The sequence below is a fragment of the Hoplias malabaricus genome, chromosome 13 (assembly GCF_029633855.1).
Source record: "Hoplias malabaricus isolate fHopMal1 chromosome 13, fHopMal1.hap1, whole genome shotgun sequence".
Classification (NCBI taxonomy): domain Eukaryota; kingdom Metazoa; phylum Chordata; class Actinopteri; order Characiformes; family Erythrinidae; genus Hoplias; species Hoplias malabaricus.
Window position 1 is genome coordinate 4126069 of NC_089812.1, and position 19045 is coordinate 4145113.

A 19045-nucleotide genomic window follows, 5' to 3' on the forward strand; every position below is an offset into this window, starting at 1 on the left:
CGCCACACTCCTCAGTCACCCGGAGGAAACCCACACAGACACAGGGAGAACACACCACACTCCTCACAGTCACCCAGAGCAGGACTGGATCTTCCCCTTATCATTTAGCCTATCTTTGTCCGGTTAACTAGTTTTTAACGTTGTCTCTGTTGTACCTCTTGTGTGATGTCCATGTACCCAAATTGAATGGCCTGTTGAGAAGTGAAGCAAACTTGAATTCTGCTGGACAGAAATTTTATTTATTTATTTTGCCAGTTCCCTACCAGAAATTTTGGTATATACCTGATGAACTTAACTCCAAAGCAGATCATTGTGAATTATGTTTTTTATTAAGCATAATAACCATACAACACTTTAGCTCTTTCAGTGCATACTGAAGACATGTTTCAGCTCAGGCTGCTGAATGAGACACAATGATAATACAAGACACTCACTATGAACAAAGGTTATTTAAATATATAAGGCACAACAACAACAAACGTGTGATTCCAAGTGATATTAAAAGATATAGGAAAATTGTCATGTAAAAGAATAATGACAGGTGCATATAAATAAGACGGTGCATCACACACACACTCAGGAAACAAAAAGATTAATATAATAGATCAGGACTAGTTTTCTTGGAATTTGTAGTAAAAGAAAAGAAGGACATCTGAAAATATTTCCCCTGAACCTCCAGCCTGAGGTCAACATGAACTAGTTAAAAAGGTAAAAAATGTTTTATTGTAAAACTTCCTGTTCATTATAGATCACACGGTGTTAAGATATCTTCAGTTTGTGTACAAACAACATAAATAAATACAGACAAGTCAATCTAGATATCTATATCTTCAGTGACATTTCATTTTTCCCTCTATTTGAATGCTGAATGATCTCCTTATCCACAGTTGTGGGCAAATCTAAGTTATTGTAGGTGACCTGTGTTAAAAAAATAAATAAATAAAAGGGCCAGTTTAAGCCTTAAGTCAGATCCAGATAAAGAGCTACAGCTGTCAAATACAAGGAAAGGGATCAGAAAACAGGTCCTTAATATATAGAAAAGTGCTATAAATTTAAATGTCAGCTTTGTAATAAGACTTGACGAGTCGATTTAAAATCAATGGCAGATGTCCCCCTCTCCACAGACTCTTCCAAGGCGTCGTAAGCAAGCCTTAGATGCTCCCTGAGCTGCACGACCTGATTTTCTGCCTTCTCATTCGCCACACTCAGATCGGTCTGAATGTCTTTGTATCTTTTCTATAGCAAGCCTTTGATCCTGCAAGAAAGAGAACACACATAACAATGCACGTAGTAAATGCAGTAGAAAGTTATACTTTTATCTCAACTCATTAAAGAAACACTAGGTAAGGTTTTGGATTTTTGCACCTTGGCTCCCTCTACAGTAACTGAGGGTAATTCACATTTACAGCAGTATCCTGAAATCAAGGTGGGAGGAGGTGGGGGTGGTTTCCTTCCCACTTCCAAAATTACATAGTGGAGTTTCTGCAGTGCTAAGCCCAGAGTAATAACAACAGTGGCTCTGCTTGATCTATTACAGGTCAGTGGAGCAGCACGATGATTTTCGTACCTTTTTAGAAGTAAACATACTACCTTTTGTTCCTTTAATAGCATTAATCAGAAATACAGTTGCTTGGTTACCAGCTTGCCATGCTCACCATTTGGACGGTCTCAATTTCGTTTTTTAACGTGCTGTTTTCCTGTTGTAGATGAAAGACTTCAGCTTCTTTTACCCGAAGCATAATCTGAAATCATAAAAAAATACATAAGACGTATTGAACACAGATTTGTAGTTTGTTGTATTAGTCCTAGTTAACAGTACAATAAAGCACATTCATTCAGGAACTAATTCTCCCTAAACTCTCCATCCTTTTCCAGAATCATTGGACGCAAAGCAGGAACACACTCTGGAGAGGGAGCCAGTCCAATACAGGGTATCACACACTCAGCCAGTCAAAGTTCACACACAGCTTGTATAATTTCTGAAGGAATGCATGGCATGAAATTAAATACCAAGCTAATGCCAAAGTACAGGGCTATAAGGTATGGAGTTAGAACAGATGAAACCTCTGATGTAATGGCTGTGGAGCAGTAACTCTAGAAACTGCATTCTCTGGAGTGATGGAGCCCTGTTTTAATTCTTTGGGATGAACAATCAACTGTGAAACATCATGACCTGACCTCATTAAATGCTACTGTGGCTGACTGAATCTCTACAGCATACGTTAGTGTGGACCCTTCCCAGAGGAGTAGAGTCAGTGCAGCAAATGGGGGTAAACTCCCTGTAAAACCCTTGATTTATGGAAAAATGTGGCATGAGCAGGTGTTTTTTTTCCATCACACTGTGTAACAATTGAACATATGAATCCAAATGGATTGGTGTCTTTATTTCTTCTAGTGTGTTCTCCCTGTGTCTGCGTGGGTTTCCTCCAGGTGCTTCGGTTTCCACCCACAGTACAAAAACACATGTTAGTAGGTGGATTGGCGACTCAAAAGTGTCCGTAGGTGTGAGTGTGTGAGTGAATGTGTGTATGTGTTGCCCTGTGAAGGACTGGCGCCCCCTGCAGGGTGTATTCCCGCCTTGCGCCCAATGATTCCAGGTAGGCTCTGGACCCACTGTGACCCTGAACTGGATAAGGGCTACAGATAATGAATGAATGAATGAATGAATATTATTCAAAGACTGCACTAACCTCAAGTTCAAACTGTTGTCTGTTACCACTCAGGTGAAAGGCACCATCATTTGTCATCGTTGACACTCTGACCACTTCCTCAGCAAATCGGTTGTTTAACTTCTGTAAAATGTGCACATATGAAGTTGTAACAAATTTCGAAAGAGTGTAGCCAAAGGCACAGCTAAGTTCAATAAAACAGCATATTTTATAGACAGGGCAGTTACCTGGAGGCGTGTGCTGAGGTCTACGTTCTTCTGCTGACAGTGCTGCAGAGCTTTTCTCTCTGCCTCCAGAGCTTGGGCCATGTGAGTACACTCTAGACATTTTTTTGAGAACTGCTCAGACAGTGCATCCAGCTCCCTCTGAACTAAAGCCAACTCATCACTAATGTGTGGACACACACACACACACACAACACAATCTTAATTAGGCACAAGTGTCTATGCTGCTCTCTAAAAGTCAGAAATCACCCTTCATTTAATTTCCAGTCAAAATATGACAGGAAAAAAGTAGGAAGCATTTAAACAAAATGGTCTTTAAATAAATCACCAGAAATATATATTTTTCCACACTCCTTCTCCAACATTCAGCCTTAGAAGTCGGTTGCTTTTTCAGCTTCCCACAATCCAGGTAAAAAAGATGGACAAACACTTACACGTAAAGGATTTTCAGATCTGAATTAGGAGGTTCTGTACCTGTGATTTTTCAATAAGCCTGCCATGCCTGAGTCACCACTGCTGTTCTCATGATTTGCCTTCTGTAACCTCCTTTCCAGTTCTGAGCAATGGGTTCTCTTCAAGGCTTCAATCACTGAAAAGATTCACATTAGCAGTTGCACTAAACAATATTTAGAATTAAGCAAACTTTCACCAACAGACACACACACAAACACACACCAGTGAATGTAGCAGCTGCCTCTTCAGCTAAAAGTCTTTCTTTCTCTTTTTGTACGAGCTCCAGTTCTTGCTGGTGTTTGAGGAGAAGGTCTTCTGTGAGCCTCTGATGAGATTCCTTCAACAATGCAAAGCCCTGTTCGTACGCAGCCTAATGAAAAAGGAGCAGATCAGCAAAATGACAAACTTTACCAGTAATAAACCCCTAGGTCTCCTACCATTTCTTCATTGTTCTGTAAAATTAAGATATTTATTTATGCTATTAATATAAGTCTTGACCTCAGAATGAAAAATTATATAAAAACATATGGACAATTACACCCCACTGAATTGTATATTTGTGATAGATGTGTCAATATGGAAAGTTAAAGGGTAATTCCACCAATTTTTCAAAACTTCTACATTGTTAGAATCACAGAGATGTAAAAGTAATTCAGAGTGGCTCACTGTAAAGAAATATACCAACTTAGATTTCTGTACAGTGAAAATAAACAAATATAGCTCAGGCACCAGGTGCCTTTTACAGTCACTGCGAACAATTATGGCCCTGTAAATTTCATTAGAACAGAGAATTCATTAATTTATTCACTGTCTGTAAGCGCTTATCCAGTTCACGGTGGGTCCGGAACCTACCCGGAATCACTGGACGCAAGGCGGGAACACACCCTGGAGGGGGCGCCAGTCCCCAATCCACCTACCAATGTTTTTATACATTCACTGTCTCTACTAGAGCACCCAGAGGAAACCCACGACAATACAGGGAGAACACACAAACAGTTACCCGGAGCGGGACTTCAACCCACAACCTCCGGTCCATGGAGCTGTGTGACTGCGACATCACCTGCTGCCGCCCTAATTTTGCTCACAATTTAATTATGCTGATATTTAAAAAAATTACTGAAATTCCCTTTAAACAGAACAAACGTGGAAATATGGAACATGCTTTGAAAATAGGCTAGAAAGACTATTATGTTATTTTGCAAAAAAAAAAAAAAATTAAGAATTATTAGCCCAACCACTATCTCCATCTTGAACCTGTCCTTGTCTTCCTCATGTTGCTGTTGTAGAGAAGCAATCCTCTTTGCATCTTTAGAAAACACATGTTCCAGCTCCTTTATGTAACATCTCAGTGAATTACTAGTGTCAGTCTCATTTGCCTTAGTTTCCTCATGGCTGTTTTGTTCCAGTATCTTTTCATGGTTTTCAGACGCCATTTTGCTACAGGAAGCCTCAAATATAGGCAATGTCCTATCTTCCTGAAGAAGATTCCCGATCAAATAGGCAATAAAGACGTCCATGACTACACTGACTAAAGGATCCAGATAGAATCCATTTGTCTGCTCGAAGATATTGCAGTGTATTTCATTTGTGGATGACTCCACTTTAGATGCTACATGGTTTAGCAGCGTTAGTCTGTTCTCTATATGATGTTCCAGAACTCTCCGTATTAGTGCAAGCTGCTCATTGAAAAGGTTTGTCCTTTCCCTTTGCTCTTCCTTCATTGTACCACTGTGAATTCCATTAATGTCAAGGTTGCCCAAAGGTATATTTGCTGAATGATTTGGGTTTGAATCTCTGCTTGAAGCAAGCAGATTACTGGTATCTCCAGGCATGTTAATGGCTGAGAGGAACATTTCAGTCTCTTCCTGTTTCATCTTCGCACATAAAAGCAGACCAGCTCCTTCAGTCATCAAACCCTGAGATGGAGTGTGGTTCAAGCTGTTCACAAAGCCTTCCCAAAGGTTCTTCTCCAACAGTAGTCCATTTAACACACTATGATGCATTTGTGCATTCTCAAGGTCTGGGGCGGATTCCTGCTTCTCACTCCACGTTAGATGTTTGATGACCTCTAATAACACGCTGAGGACACTGGATGTCATCCGGACCCTCTCCTTAACCACATGTTGTACTGTTTCCTTTGATGATCTTCCATCTGGAACCAGATTGTTTTGTAGATGCATCAACCTTTCCCATTGACAAGATATGTCCTGTTCCAGCCCTTTTTGCAATGTCCCAACTTTCTCCTCAGTCTCTTTTATCATCTCACTGTGTAAAACCTCAGATTCCTGGAGAAGTGCATTTTGGTTCTGGAGCTCCCTGCAGTTCTGCTCAGAGAGACGTAACTGGCTCTTGCTTTCTAGGGATTGGCTATTCTGACAAAGTCTGTTAGTTTCCTCTAGGAATGATATTTCACTTATCTTTTCACAGTCCTTGGTTAAAAATCCTAAGTCTCTTAATGTGGCCTCCCTTAACTGAAGAGCTGTATGGGTCTCCTTCAGATTCTCCTCCATTTCTACCAGCTGATTCCTTGCCTCTTGAATCTGTCCACAGGTCCTGGTTATTTCCATCTCAAGACGCTCCACCACGGACTCCAGTTCTGACTGGCAGCCATTTGGTTGGTGTAGGAGTTCAGCCTTAAGCCTGTCAATCTCTCGGTTTGCCTCTGCAAGCTGGTTCAGTAGCTCTTGATTATGTTGGTTCAGGGCTTCGTTTTGCCTGGCAAGGAACTCGGCTTCCTGACAGCATAGGTTCACCACAGCTGGATCAGGACCTATATCTTCCTTCACCACGCTGCTATACTCATCCTCCCAGTATCTGGTTGCCTCCCACAAAGCATGTGATATCATGTCACAATGCACTTCTTGTTCACTCATTACTTTAAGGTCATTTATGAACTGGGTTGAAGGACAGAAGCCCAGCTGGTTCTTTTTGTGTTGTTTTCTCAGATTCTCAAGTTGAGGAAGCTGTTTTGTCTCTTGGTATTTGCCGGTCAGAGTCACCGCAGGATCCTGTTTATTTGGGACGATTTTCTGAATCTTGCATTGAAGATCAAATGTTGGCTCCTGCTTTTAAAAGGGATACAGTTTTGGTCAGATCTCATCAGTTTCAGGAATAACTATTTCATTTATTTAAACTGGAATTATTTCAACTATTCGTTTTAACTTTCACAGACAGGGGAAAAATGTCTGTATGAATATTGCATTAAGAATAAAGCATTGCCGTTATTAAGCATGACTATGGGAACATCTGAAAGCTCTTTGATTGGTGTTGATTTTTTTTTTTGGCTTACGCCTTAAAATATCAGTTCAGTCAAGTTTAAAAACATATGATTACAAAACAATCTGCCATTAACTATTTTCTTGAAACGTTATATATTTCCCTGAGGCCCAGAACAACATATCTGACATTAAACAAGAGTAAAAATTCCATTTCTAAGCTCAGCTCTATAATACAAAGACTTGATATGAGTTTAAACGTACCAGCCATCTGCAAGCAGGACTGAATTCATTTTCCAGTGATTGGCCACTGTCAGTAAACTGTGTTATCTGGACAGTCAGCTGCTCCACCTGGCATCATTCAGAATGTGAACATATTACATACACAGTCAAACCAAAAGAAATTTTACATTTTATTTCCAAACTCCTGCTACCCAATACAATATTTATGCTCCTAACAAGAAGGGTGCACCAGTTCTTAGGTAATTTAAATATGAAGCCTATTAAGATACGTTATATTGATGTAACCGGTGCTTCCTCAGCTGCAGACACAGCGCGACTTGTGTTTCTGTATCAGCTGAGTTTTTGCCCTCAGAATGTTTAGAGGAATATTTTAGACGAATATCAGCCCATGTAGCCAGTCAGAGATAACATACGCACACTTTACATTATTTATTAATTTTACAAAGCCCTGCAGGTTACTGAGGTGTCTTTTCCTCTTACCCTTCTCTGGTAATGTTCCAGACGTTTCTCCAACTCTTGAGTGCTCTTACACTCTGGGTGCAACGGCACCTCCTTCCCTTTACGGATAGCTGTCCTCTCCACCTGTTGCCAACGTTCCTCAATCTCTCTCAGCCTCTGCTCTGGAGATCCAGCGCTGCTCCTGACTTCTTCAGCACATGTTGAAGAACCCATAACAATCGCATACCTCTGCTTACGTTCCTCTCTTCCTCTCCTCCTGCTCCTGGTGCTTTGCTTCTCCAGCTCTTTCTCAGAGTGAAGATCAAACCTCTCCTGTTTAACGGTCGCTTCCTGGCAAAAATGTCCAGTCTCATCCCAGTCAGTGGTCTCAGAATCACACCCAAATGTTTTGTTGTGGGCAGACCTGTGTTCCACTCTGTTCTGGGAGTCCCGAGTCACATCTGGCCTACACAGTGCTCCCTGAAGAAGTTGAATATCTGCAAGGCTGGGAAAGTTTGCGTTTGAATTAAATTAAGCGGGTGCAAATATAATTTAAAAACACCAATTAAACCGACTTTTTACACTTTGTAGTGTTTAGAGTCTTGCCTGAATATGTTGTGTTTGTTGCCTAAACAGGGAATCAAACCCTAGGCTGCTCTGAGAAGGGCAGCTGTGTTACCCACTACGCTTTTTCACTTACCTGGCAACATCTGGTGCATTACGCTGCTGGATATTCTTCTGGAGAGCCTGGATCCAATTTTGCCGTATCCCAGCAGTCAAAGCAGCCAGTGTGTAAATAAGTTTATGAGTCTAGACAGATCAATCATGACTTAATAAGACACAACATACCTAAACAACCTTTCTCAATGAGTTTGAAAAGGCCAAGAATGACCTCAAAACTCCAAAAACAAAAATTCCTAAAAAATTTCCTTTTTAGAAAAACTTAACTGTTTACTGAATGTTTCTCACTAACAAATGTAGAGGGCAGTGGAGAGTAATGTATTCTTATTTAAATTCATCATCTGGGACACTGGCTAAGATTGCAAGCAACTTGAACGTGTTTGTACATTAATAGTTGTATACAAGGAACAATCATAATTATATACATTATTTAAATTGCAAGTAACCATCAGCTACATCATGAATATGATAATAAATGGTTTGACTTACAAGAAGTTGAAAACCATAGCTCCTCTCAACTAGGTACTCGGTCACTTTGTAACAGGTTGTCAGGTCAATTTCCCCGACAAGTTCGGAGGCCTTTACAAAAACAGAATATCATTAGGATAATTCTGGAAGTGTTAAGGAAAAGCAGTGTGAATATGAATATGATGTAATGCAAAGTGAAGTCAGTGGACCTGCCTCCTCTGCTGCAGATTCATAATAATGCAAGCTGTGAGCAGACAGCACAAACCAGAACTTCCTCCACTGGCAAAAGATAAAAGAAACATTCAGCACTAAAACATGCTTTTGCACGTAGAATAATCACAGAATAATTTCATGTTGCTTTTTTATTAGTGACATCAGTATATCAGCTGAAGTACTACACGTCATCTATCAAAAGGGATGCATGCGTAATTAAATCAAGATGTAATTTAAGATGTAAACATACTTGTTCAGATTGATTTGCTGTAAGATGCCCTGATTGAACGAAACTTTCCACATGCAGTACAGACCTGGGATGCAGCCAGACCTGCACTACACACAAGATACTAGTTAAGCACGTACTCACCTGTTCATGGTCATTCAGTTGGAGAAGCCATCCTTTTTTGAAGTTCAAAAGGTCTGGCTGTAAAGATAATAAAAAGTCCATTTAACATGGGCTCTTCTGTTTCGTTGTTATAGAAACAGAACTTTGATCTTTCAACAAGTCACTTCAACACTGAGCACCTCTGTGTTTGTGGATGTATGGACCCGCTCACTCACTGTCTTTGTACACTCTGATGTCCTGATGTCCAGTGACCTCGCTCTTCTCTGAGGATGCTCTATAAAACCTGATGACCTCTCCTGAAACACACACACACACACACACACAACAAAAAGGAAACAACACAGTCACTAAATGTTGGGGAGGGGGGCCAGTTTTTTTTTTCTAAAGCAAAGAAGAGTCAGTTAACTGTCGGTTTTTAGTGTTGGAAGCAAGAAAAATGTCAAGTGTAATGATCTGAGTGATCAAAGGCCACATAGTTATGGCTTGATCACTAACTTGGAGCCTCTCTAAAACAGATTTGTAGTGTGTTCCTAGTACACATTAGTTAGTATCAAAAGTGGAAGAACAATCTGTGAACCGGTAACAGGTTCATGAGTGCCCACAGCTCAGCATCTGATCTGAGCACAGTTCCCATCTATGACAGAAGCTTTAAGAACCTTTATTTAAAAACAATTAAAATAAAACGGATTTGCGATTATTCTAGATAATAAGGTTTGAATGATGTTAACTTCCTCTTAAAACCAGCAATTACATCACTGACTACAGCTTTTTGCTGTTTTCCAGGGAATATGTTTATTTCCTCATAGTGTAGCATTTCCTTATATTAAGATCTAGTTTGACAGCAATGTAAAACTTCTCAAGAAAGCTAAACAAATTTTATCCACTTTCAAGTTCCATTGATGTTTCCATAGATGTCCCCCTGCCCTGTCAAGGAAAAGTTGGATGGGAAACAGGAAGTTGAACTACCCAGGGGGTTTGGGTCTAAGACCTTTAACTCCTCTCCCCAGAACAAAAACAAACAAGACACACATGCTTAAACAGTCTATAGACTTGTCTACAGAGGGCAACTCCAACAACATGCTGTATAACATACTGCTAATGTTCAGAATAAACCAAAGTGTCTCTGTCACAGCTTCAGGGATCTGGAGTTTGTGGGTTTGAGTTCCGCTCCGGGTGACTGTCTGTGAGGAATGTGGTGTGTTCTCCCTGTGTCTTCGTGGGTTTCCTCCGGGTGACTGTCTGTAAGGAATGTGGTGTGTGCTCCCTGTGTCTGCGTGGGTTTCCTCCGGGTGACTGTCTGTGAGGAGTGTGGTGTGTGCTCCCTGTTTCGCATGGGTTTCCTCCGGGTGACTGTCTGTGAGGAATGTGGTGCGTGCTCCCTGTGTCTGCGTGGGTTTCCTCCGGGTGACTGTCTGTAAGGAATGTGGCGTGTGCTCCCTGTTTCGCGTGGGTTTCCTCCGGGTGACTGTCTGTAAGGAATGTGGTGTGTGCTCCCTGTTTCGCGTGGGTTTCCTCCAGGTGAGTGTCTGTGAGGAATGTGGTTTGTTCTCCCTGTGTCTGCGTGGGTTTCCTCCGGGTGACTGTCTGTGAGGAGTGTGGTGTGTTCTCCCTGTGTCTGTGTGGGTTTCCTCCGGGTGACTGTCTGTGAAGAGTGTGGTGTGTTCTCCCTGTGTCCACATGGGTTTCCTCCGGGTGACTGTCTGTGAAAAGTGTGGTGCATTCTCCCTGTGTCCGCGTGGGTGTACTCCGGGTGACTGTCTGTGAGGAGTGTGGTGTGTTCTACCTGTGTCTGTGTGGGTTTCCTCCGGGTGACTGTCTGTGAGGAGTGTGGTGTGTTGGTAGGTGGATTGAGGACTCAAAAGTGTCCGTAGGTGTGAGTGTGTGTCGCCCTGTGAACGACTGGAGATAAAGTAGCTTTCTTGATTTTTGATACTGTTTTTTTTTTTAACAGTAAACTGACTGTTTGTGAGCAACAGAGCCAGTAAGGGATTGCCACAATTATAATAACCTACAAGAAACAAGAAACAACCTGAGTGCTCATGTGCAGACCAATCTCAGTACAGATCACAACTGTTGAGTGAAATACAATCCTACTTTAAGACAACACACACACAAACACACAATCATCCAAGTATAAGAACACCCCAGGGCAAGTGACTCATTCATTCATACCATCCAGTGCTATTACATACATGCTAGTCTAATTGTGGGTCTGTTCATACGTCTGACGCTACGAATCAGCAGGGTTACATGTGTGCTCACAGGTCAGACACCAGCTCCCTGCTATCAGCTCACATCACTAATGTACACTGAAGAGGTGACATTTCCTTCCTGTTAACACCTGGTCTTCTGAGTCACGGCCAAACAAACCCCTGGGCAAAACTACCCCAACCAGCTGTGCACTGCTCTCAGCAATGGAAACAAAAATAATAGCTCAACCGAAAGGGTGATGATCTGACAAAATAACAGCCAGGTAAATAGACTGATCAAGCATAACATTATGACCACTTCCTTGTTTCTACACTCAACATCCAGTCTCTCAGCTCCACTGACCGTACAGGAACACCTTGTAGTTCTACAGCTACAGACTGTAGTCCACCAGTATCTATGCATACTTTATTTGCCCCTTTCTTCATTTTAGCCAACGGTCATGAGCCTCAGGACCACCCCAGAACAGTTATGTGGGGGGGGGGGGGGGGGATCATTCTGTGTTGCAATGACACTGACTCCAATGTGCCTGATCCACTCACACCAACACAGCACACACTATTACCACACAACTTAAGTAATACCAGCTTTCTGTGTGTTGTTCTCTGCTCTTTGTTTTCATAGTCGAGCCGGCTGCACGTGCATGTTAGCCCTCCCAGGGTTCATACAGATTTTCCAAAGTCAAGTCCAGCACTTTTCATGCACTTTCAACTGCATACTCATTCAAATACATACATACTCAAAATGATAAATTCACTTTTTATATATTTTTATAAATGGAATAATAAACACCCAGAACTGTATTTGATAATTGCAGATAATTAGCAATAATTTGAATGAATGTATATACACACTGCATCCCTAACTGCAAAGCTACACAACTCGAGCCAGGTGTAAACATGACAGATGGACTATGGGACAGTACCTTGTTCTGAACAGTGTGAGTTTGGCTTCTGCTTCTGCCCTCCCTCAGACATTGCTGACACATTTTGCCTTTTCTTTTGTCAGTCAAATAGTCATCTTGAATTCTGCAGAGGGAGAGAGAGAAGATAGACGAGTCAACATAAACCTCTCATTTAGTTATTCAGATATTAACCCTTTCATAAAGCATCTCTGGTGGCAGATGTGACCAAATCACACACCTGTGACCTGAATGTCCCTACATCCAGCGTTCTTTATCTGAGCCCCTGGTGAAAGCACAGGGATGTATCAAACAATGACCTTCCACATTCCACCAATGTATGTGCAGGAAAAAAAAAAATGTCTGTCACGAGGGATTTACAGGTTAAGGCCCCTCCATAGGCACACATGAAGCAGGATGTGTTGAAAATGGATGTCACCGACATGTGACCCATTTTACTCAGAATGCCTTCAGAGGGATTGAAGACATTTTTTAAACGTGCTGTAGGTGTTAAAACATGTCACTGTGCATTCTTTTCAATTCACCTGCATCTGTATGAAAAACATGTCAAGTATGTAGAGTGTAATTACAAGCCATTCTTTTCAAATTCTCAAGATGAGAGCAGGGAAAATTGCAAACAACACCAAAGCAGATAAAAATCAACTCTGCTGTTTAGACACTTCATTACACTCCAACCAAAGAGGACAGGCTTCTTCAATGAATATCGTATGTCAGAATGCCCGTAAACATATGAAATCATATTGTGCCATCAGCTTTATTAACTGTAGTATTATTTGTTCTATTCTGCTTTCATTTAATCTAAGTGTTCTCTACAAAGACTGGCTGTAAAAACATTCATTACTGCTTCACCTTGGCTCTTTCAATTACAATGCATTGTTTGTCCAAAAAGGTCTCACACACTGACTTTGTTGATGGTCACTTTAGTTTTATCTGAAATATAATGATTGAAAGATCAAACCTAAACCATACCATGACATTTTATTCTCTCTAATATGTGTGTGCGGTAATTGCTGGTACTCCTACTTTGGGCTTAGAAGTCTTATCTTAATTGGCTATTAAATCTGATTCAGACTCTGGTCTTGGTTTTTCAATGAAAGGCAAAAAACCTGATCATGCGTGAGGCTTTTGAGTGACGCAGGTCTCACACTTTATAGGCTGTAGGGGACTGGACTGGGAGGGATTCTTTAAGCTAAATTTAAAGGCAGCTAGCCTGCTAATGGTGGGGTAAGGGCTTTGATCTAGAGCTGTGCATAGGCTGTGGTGTGAGTAAAATTTTTAACTACATCAAAGCCATCTGCTGTCCCTCACTGCAAATTGTTTGCACATTGGGACCAGCGTTGACCAAACATACACACACACACACACGCAGAAAAAAAGGACAGATAGTTGCTCTCAAACACCAGAAAAGAATGATTTAAGTTTCCTAGCTGGAATTTCTTTCATGACTCATTTTGTTACCTGCTCTCGGTGAAGCAAGGATCCTCACTCTCACATTCTTCATGGTGCAAGTCAGTGGATTGGTCAATGGCCTGCGTTAATGACAAGGGTTCATCATGGCTACTAGAGCTGCTCTCTGTGTCCTGGTCCAGTTCCCAGTCCACTGAGCTGGTGGAGCTGGTGGAGCTGCTGAGGGGGGAGTATGACGGAGGCAGGCTACAGTCAGAAGGAAATGGGTCGCTCTCCGTGCCCCATGGCTCAGGGCTGGTGCATGCTGCATGAATACTTGGGGCCAAAAAAGAGCCCTCCACAGTGTCAACACTGCAGGTCTCATTCAAAATATCCAGGGGCTTCACTTTTCCTAGGGAGAGACAGAAATATTATCAGCAGGATGTTTTTCTGCATGTGAAACAGACCGAAACAGACACCATGTTACAAAACTCTAACCGCTAATGTAGTCAAATCAATATTTTTTTTTTTTTACATTTTCCTCGTGTTTGCTCTTTTTGTTTCAAATTTGACTGTGTTTTGTGTCCTTTATTACACCTTCCTTTGTTTTCAGGAGACGTGCATGAGTTTTCAGAACCTCCACACTCTAAAGTTCATTCTCAGGTTTTGGTTAAAGCTTCCACCTTCCAGGATTAAGACTGCGATTCATCACTTTTGAAAAAATTAAAGCAGCAGCATCAGGAATCACTAACACTAGTTGAGAGTGGTGTTCCTGCCCAGGCTAGGAATCAAACTACACCCTGCTGTACTGAGGGCAGCAGTGTTATCCAAGATGCTGTACCCACCACTCACTATTTGATTAAACCCAACAGGGTCTCTGGCTATGGGAAAAAACACTGTGGTCCTGTGTATATACATTAAAATGATCCAAAACTCTTCCTACTAATCTAAATCACATTCTATCATTACTTTTCAATGAGACTGGTTCAGTGCTGATAGTCACATTTTGTAAAACATAACCTTGAGATCTGTTATTAATAGGGAGGCTTGAGAAAGACAAACTAATACAAAGTAACAGAGCAATTCAATGTAATGTGTGTGACTTCTCTTATATATATATATAGACAGAGAGAGAGAGAGAGAGAGAGAGAGAGACAAGAATGTAATCTTGTGTAAATAGTGACAGTCGTGTTGGTAATAAGTCAGTTATCTGGTTTAATTTAAATCTGTAAAAAGGCTTTAAGATCGCTGTTTAATCTGTGCCTATATTTAAGTATGTTTGTAAATAACAGCACATCGGTGTCAGAAACCACATTAACATGCGAGTTCTTAACAAAACAAATCATCACTTGTGTCACAAGATTTTCAGAAATTCCAGTGCCAAACTAAAGAAGCAAACTTCATCTACCGGACTACATTTAGGCAGAGAACTGTACTATAACCTTGTACTATAAACAGAAACTGCATCCTCTTTCCTACACTTACCTGAACCAAGGTAGACAGCATCGGGCTCCTCACAGACTGTGGTGGTGTCTGAGTTATTTTTCCTCTCTCCGTCTTCCTGCTCTGGGCTGCACACAACTTTCTTTGTAGTTGCTGGTTCCTAAGAAGCAGATGGATTTGTTTTATGATTTCTAAACTAATTTATGATTTTCACATTGTTAACAAAATTAAACTGTACATTTTTTAATGTAGTGAATTATATAATGATTCATTGTAAGAAATAAACAGTGTCACCTTCTTCCTTTGGCTTTGTTTATTGGTCTGAAGGAAAAGTGTAAGCTGCTCACTCCACCTGTACAAAGGAAAATACATACACACACATCACTAAAACCTTCGCTAGTTACCAAACATTGCAGTGAGGATTTAATTCAGCTACGTGTTTGACTGTTGGTTCTGGATCAGATGTCCCGCTCCAGCTTTTGCCACAAGTTCTGAATAAAACTCTCCAGAAAATGCACTTCCACTGCTCTATATCCCTCTAGTCATTGCTTTTTCATGGAGATTACAAAACACAATTGATAAGATTGAGATTTGTAATTAACTGAAAGGAAATTTCACCAACCCATTAATGATTTCTTTACTGTCCCCTCGGATGTAGATCTCCTGCTCTGGGGTGATGACGCACAGAGCGTTCTTTTGTCCCGTCCTGGCTTCAGCATCCGTCACGTCAGTGCACAGATTCAGGTCCACGGTTCCTTGTGGAATAGTACTGGGCTTAAAAATAGATTTAATTTAATTTAAATAAACAAATAAATACAGATGTTTTCAATCCAAGGAAGTCTTGACAGCTACACGACGCACAAGCTACAGACACTTTAATTGTGAAGGTTGTTTACTTGATACGATATGGATGAAATCATTCCGGAAACCATTCCACAGCCAAGAAAGTGTCCCAGCCCCCAGTATAAGTTCCTTCATCTGTGCTGTATGACTACTTACACAAATCTATGTGAGACTTGTTGTGGAGACTAAAAGGCAAGGAAACATTTGATCCCATGAGGTGAGTTCAGTTTCACACAGTTGGAGAGGCCCGCCGCTGTGTCTAACCAGCAGCAGCACATCTGGCTCCAACATGCACAAGACTCTCATAAATCCAAGAAGCAGCAGAGCCACCCAGACCTATTCCTGCTCTTCTGGTTTGTTTGTTTGTGTGTGAGTGTGAGAGACAGATATGACCTCCTCCTTACCAATTCATCCAGAGAAAACTGGAGGCTGCCATGCTCATAGAGAACAAAGAAACGCCGCTGCCATTTCTGAAAACAACAAACAGACAGGTAATTTTCCACAGATTATTTCAAAGCAACACACTCTGCTCCTCTGATTCTGTTCGTACCCTAGACCGCTGCATTGGGTTGTCAAAGTCAGTCCCTTCTGGTGCGAGGCACAGCCAGCTTGCATAGATTGGCTTCACCTGTGAAGAAAAAAAAATCCATAAATTAATGGACATTTCATAAATTCTCATGTTTTCCCCAAATATAGTGACGTTATCCAGGTTATTCACAAGCAAAGTAATATTTTTAAGGAAACACTGTTGGTTACATTCAAAACCAACACTTCAAGCTCCTCGAGCAGATCAACAGATCAATTTCCACAGTTTTTATAATTGAACTGTTCATGTAAAATGCAGAATTTCAGAGAAATTTACTAAGAAAATAAAAACATGTTTATCAAAGTAATGATAAGAAGCAGACATCTAATGGACTCAAACATTCTTAAAGCTCTGTGAAAGCATGTGATTATATGAACTGATTATTAATGTTATCTGATGTCTGAGAATATTTTGACCTGAAACTTTAGGAACAAAACACTTTTCCAGAATAAAACTGACCATTCGAGTTCTAAGAGAAACTGTTACCAGCAAAATGTGCAACAGTCAATATGTGCCACAGTTTGAGGGTTCAGCAGCGCAGTGCCCAGAACATGGGAGATGTATGTGTGCCTTTGGTGTGGATGTGTATATTGGGATTTCAGAGAGACATATGCAGCCATCAAGTTGACATCTTTCCCTAGGGACACCATGATTATTTCAGAAAGACAATGCTCGGTCCTCATTCTACATGTGATCCCACTGCATGACTTCGGAGGACACGAGTATGACTGACATGCTCTCAGTCCCGTTCTGCGTTCTTTCGGACACTGTGAAAAGGATCATCAGAGAACGGGCCACTGCTGAAGTTGTGTATCAAACAAGAATGGGCAAAAAATCCACTTTCAAACCTGCAATAATAATAATAATAATAATAATAGGATTGAAGCTTGTAAAATAGAGGAAAGATGATGGAAAACATCTTTGTCATTTTAATAAGAACAATTTAAGAGAATGGACAAATTAGAGATTCTAAAATTTATTAGATATAACCAAATAATAATAATAATAATAATTTAAGAATTAAAAAAATAATAAATAATACTAACTCATCCAGGAGCTGACTTTGTGACAGCAAGGTATTTATAACGAAAAAACATCTTCCAAATAAAACATTTTTAAAGTTTTTTAAAGTGAAAAGACACAATAAATGTTTTGATAAAAAATTTAATAGCTATATCTGTGTTTCTTCCATTTTGACTTTGTTTACCTCTCAGTGACTGAGTGTTAAGAAATTTTGAAAAACCGTTGGAATGCCCCGAAATGGGGAACAGAAACGGTTTTCTAGAAAGTTCTGGCTTCACTGAATTTCACAGTTTTATTTTACTTTACTCCAAAATAACAAATTTACGGAAATAAAGCAATTTATTTAGTGTTAAATATGACTGGGTGAGCAAAAGACAGTCTGAAGCCCCTCTGGCGAAAATAAACTCGTACATAGTAACAGCCAAAGGCAAATGTAAGAGTCATCTTCTTTATTTAGCTACTTGTGTTTCAGAAAATAAAATGTCTCCCTTGACAGTTCAGGACTTAAACAAACAGCTTCAAATATTCAACAAGTTCCTAGTCGAGTGCTTTACAGAGTTCAACATAACGATAGAACCACGACAGCTGTACATCATATGAAATACAAACAGTATTAATCTACTGCAAATATTCCAATACATAACTGTAGGTCGTTAATGGCTGAGAGCAGTTATTTACAGATCATTTTCTCGACACACACCGACTCTTAGCTTAGACATTAATTAAATTATAGCAACGTTTGTGGTTCCAAATAGCATTTTATCTACTTCCTTACCTGCTCTAATTCTTCGTTGCTCATCAGATGGAGCTCACGGGATTTGAAGCAGTTCTGGCATCTGCTTTTATTAAAGATATTCGCCTGGAATTTGTGGCACGGGAACTCCATTTTAGCCGCGGACGTCGCCCTCTCTCTCAGCTCCAGCTGAATTAACGTTTGACTCCGAACGCCTCAGCGGTGTTTTGTTTTGCCCTCCCGCGTTCGCTGAAGCTCCGCCCTCCTCTTTCTGATTGGCCAGCGCTAAATGAAGATTGAAAAATTGACGTTAAATATCATCACTTACATTTTGTACGTTTCTATTAAGTTTAACTCACATTTGAAGTATTTATTGAAGTGAAAGTGTTTAAGCTCCATTTAGTTCCACACAAGGGGGTGACCACGATTAATATTTAACTTGAAGAACAATCACTTAAAATCATTACTACTTTTTAAATGAATCCTTTAAGCATTTGACTTCATGCTTAAATAAGAATAAAAAATGTAAGGCTATTTTAAATAATTAATTCATTCATTATCGGTTATGCCGTTCAGGGTCACGGTGGGTCCAGAACCTACCTGGAATAACTGGGCGGAAGGTGGGAACACTCCCTGGAGGGGTGCCGGTCTTTCACAGGGTGACACACACTTACACATTCACTAGCATCTATGGACACTTTTGAGTCACCAGTCCACCTACAAATGTGTTTTTGGACTGTGGGAGGAAACCCCCTCGGACACAGAGAGAACACACCACGCTCCTCACAGACAGTCATCTGGAGCAGGCCTTGAACCCACACCGTCCAGGTCCCTGGAGCTGTGTGACTGCCCTATTTTAAAATATATATTTATATGTGTTACTTATGCGACAACTCACAATTTTTAATCAGAATCACAACATTTTCTCTGTACTAAGAATCAGAATAA

The 19045-nt window shown here is 40.6% G+C and overlaps 1 protein-coding gene across 3 annotated transcripts; it reads right to left on the reverse strand.

Moving 5' to 3' along the window:
* Positions 1 to 310: 310 nt before the first annotated feature.
* On the reverse strand, positions 311 to 18282 carry LOC136665459 (myosin phosphatase Rho-interacting protein-like). 3 transcript variants are annotated; one of them, XM_066643101.1, is made up of 22 exons: positions 18140 to 18282; positions 16306 to 16383; positions 16160 to 16225; positions 15535 to 15686; positions 15207 to 15264; positions 14955 to 15072; positions 13542 to 13881; positions 12087 to 12189; positions 9169 to 9249; positions 8975 to 9031; positions 8605 to 8670; positions 8413 to 8502; positions 7943 to 8052; positions 7285 to 7747; positions 6826 to 6912; positions 4582 to 6408; positions 3569 to 3716; positions 3368 to 3482; positions 2897 to 3056; positions 2691 to 2792; positions 1656 to 1742; positions 311 to 1255 (listed from the first exon to the last, which is right to left on the reverse strand). In XM_066643101.1, the coding sequence occupies exons 1-22, from the start codon at positions 18248 to 18250 to the stop codon at positions 1193 to 1195; spliced, it is 4482 nt and encodes a 1493-aa protein (XP_066499198.1). In that variant the 5' UTR covers positions 18251 to 18282; the 3' UTR covers positions 311 to 1192. The 3 variants fall into 3 exon arrangements, with proteins under 3 accessions (XP_066499198.1, XP_066499196.1, XP_066499199.1); XM_066643099.1 differs by having other exon boundaries at positions 4582 to 6411; XM_066643102.1 differs by having other exon boundaries at positions 4582 to 6411; positions 15535 to 15681; positions 18140 to 18276.
* Positions 18283 to 19045: the final 763 nt, after the last annotated feature.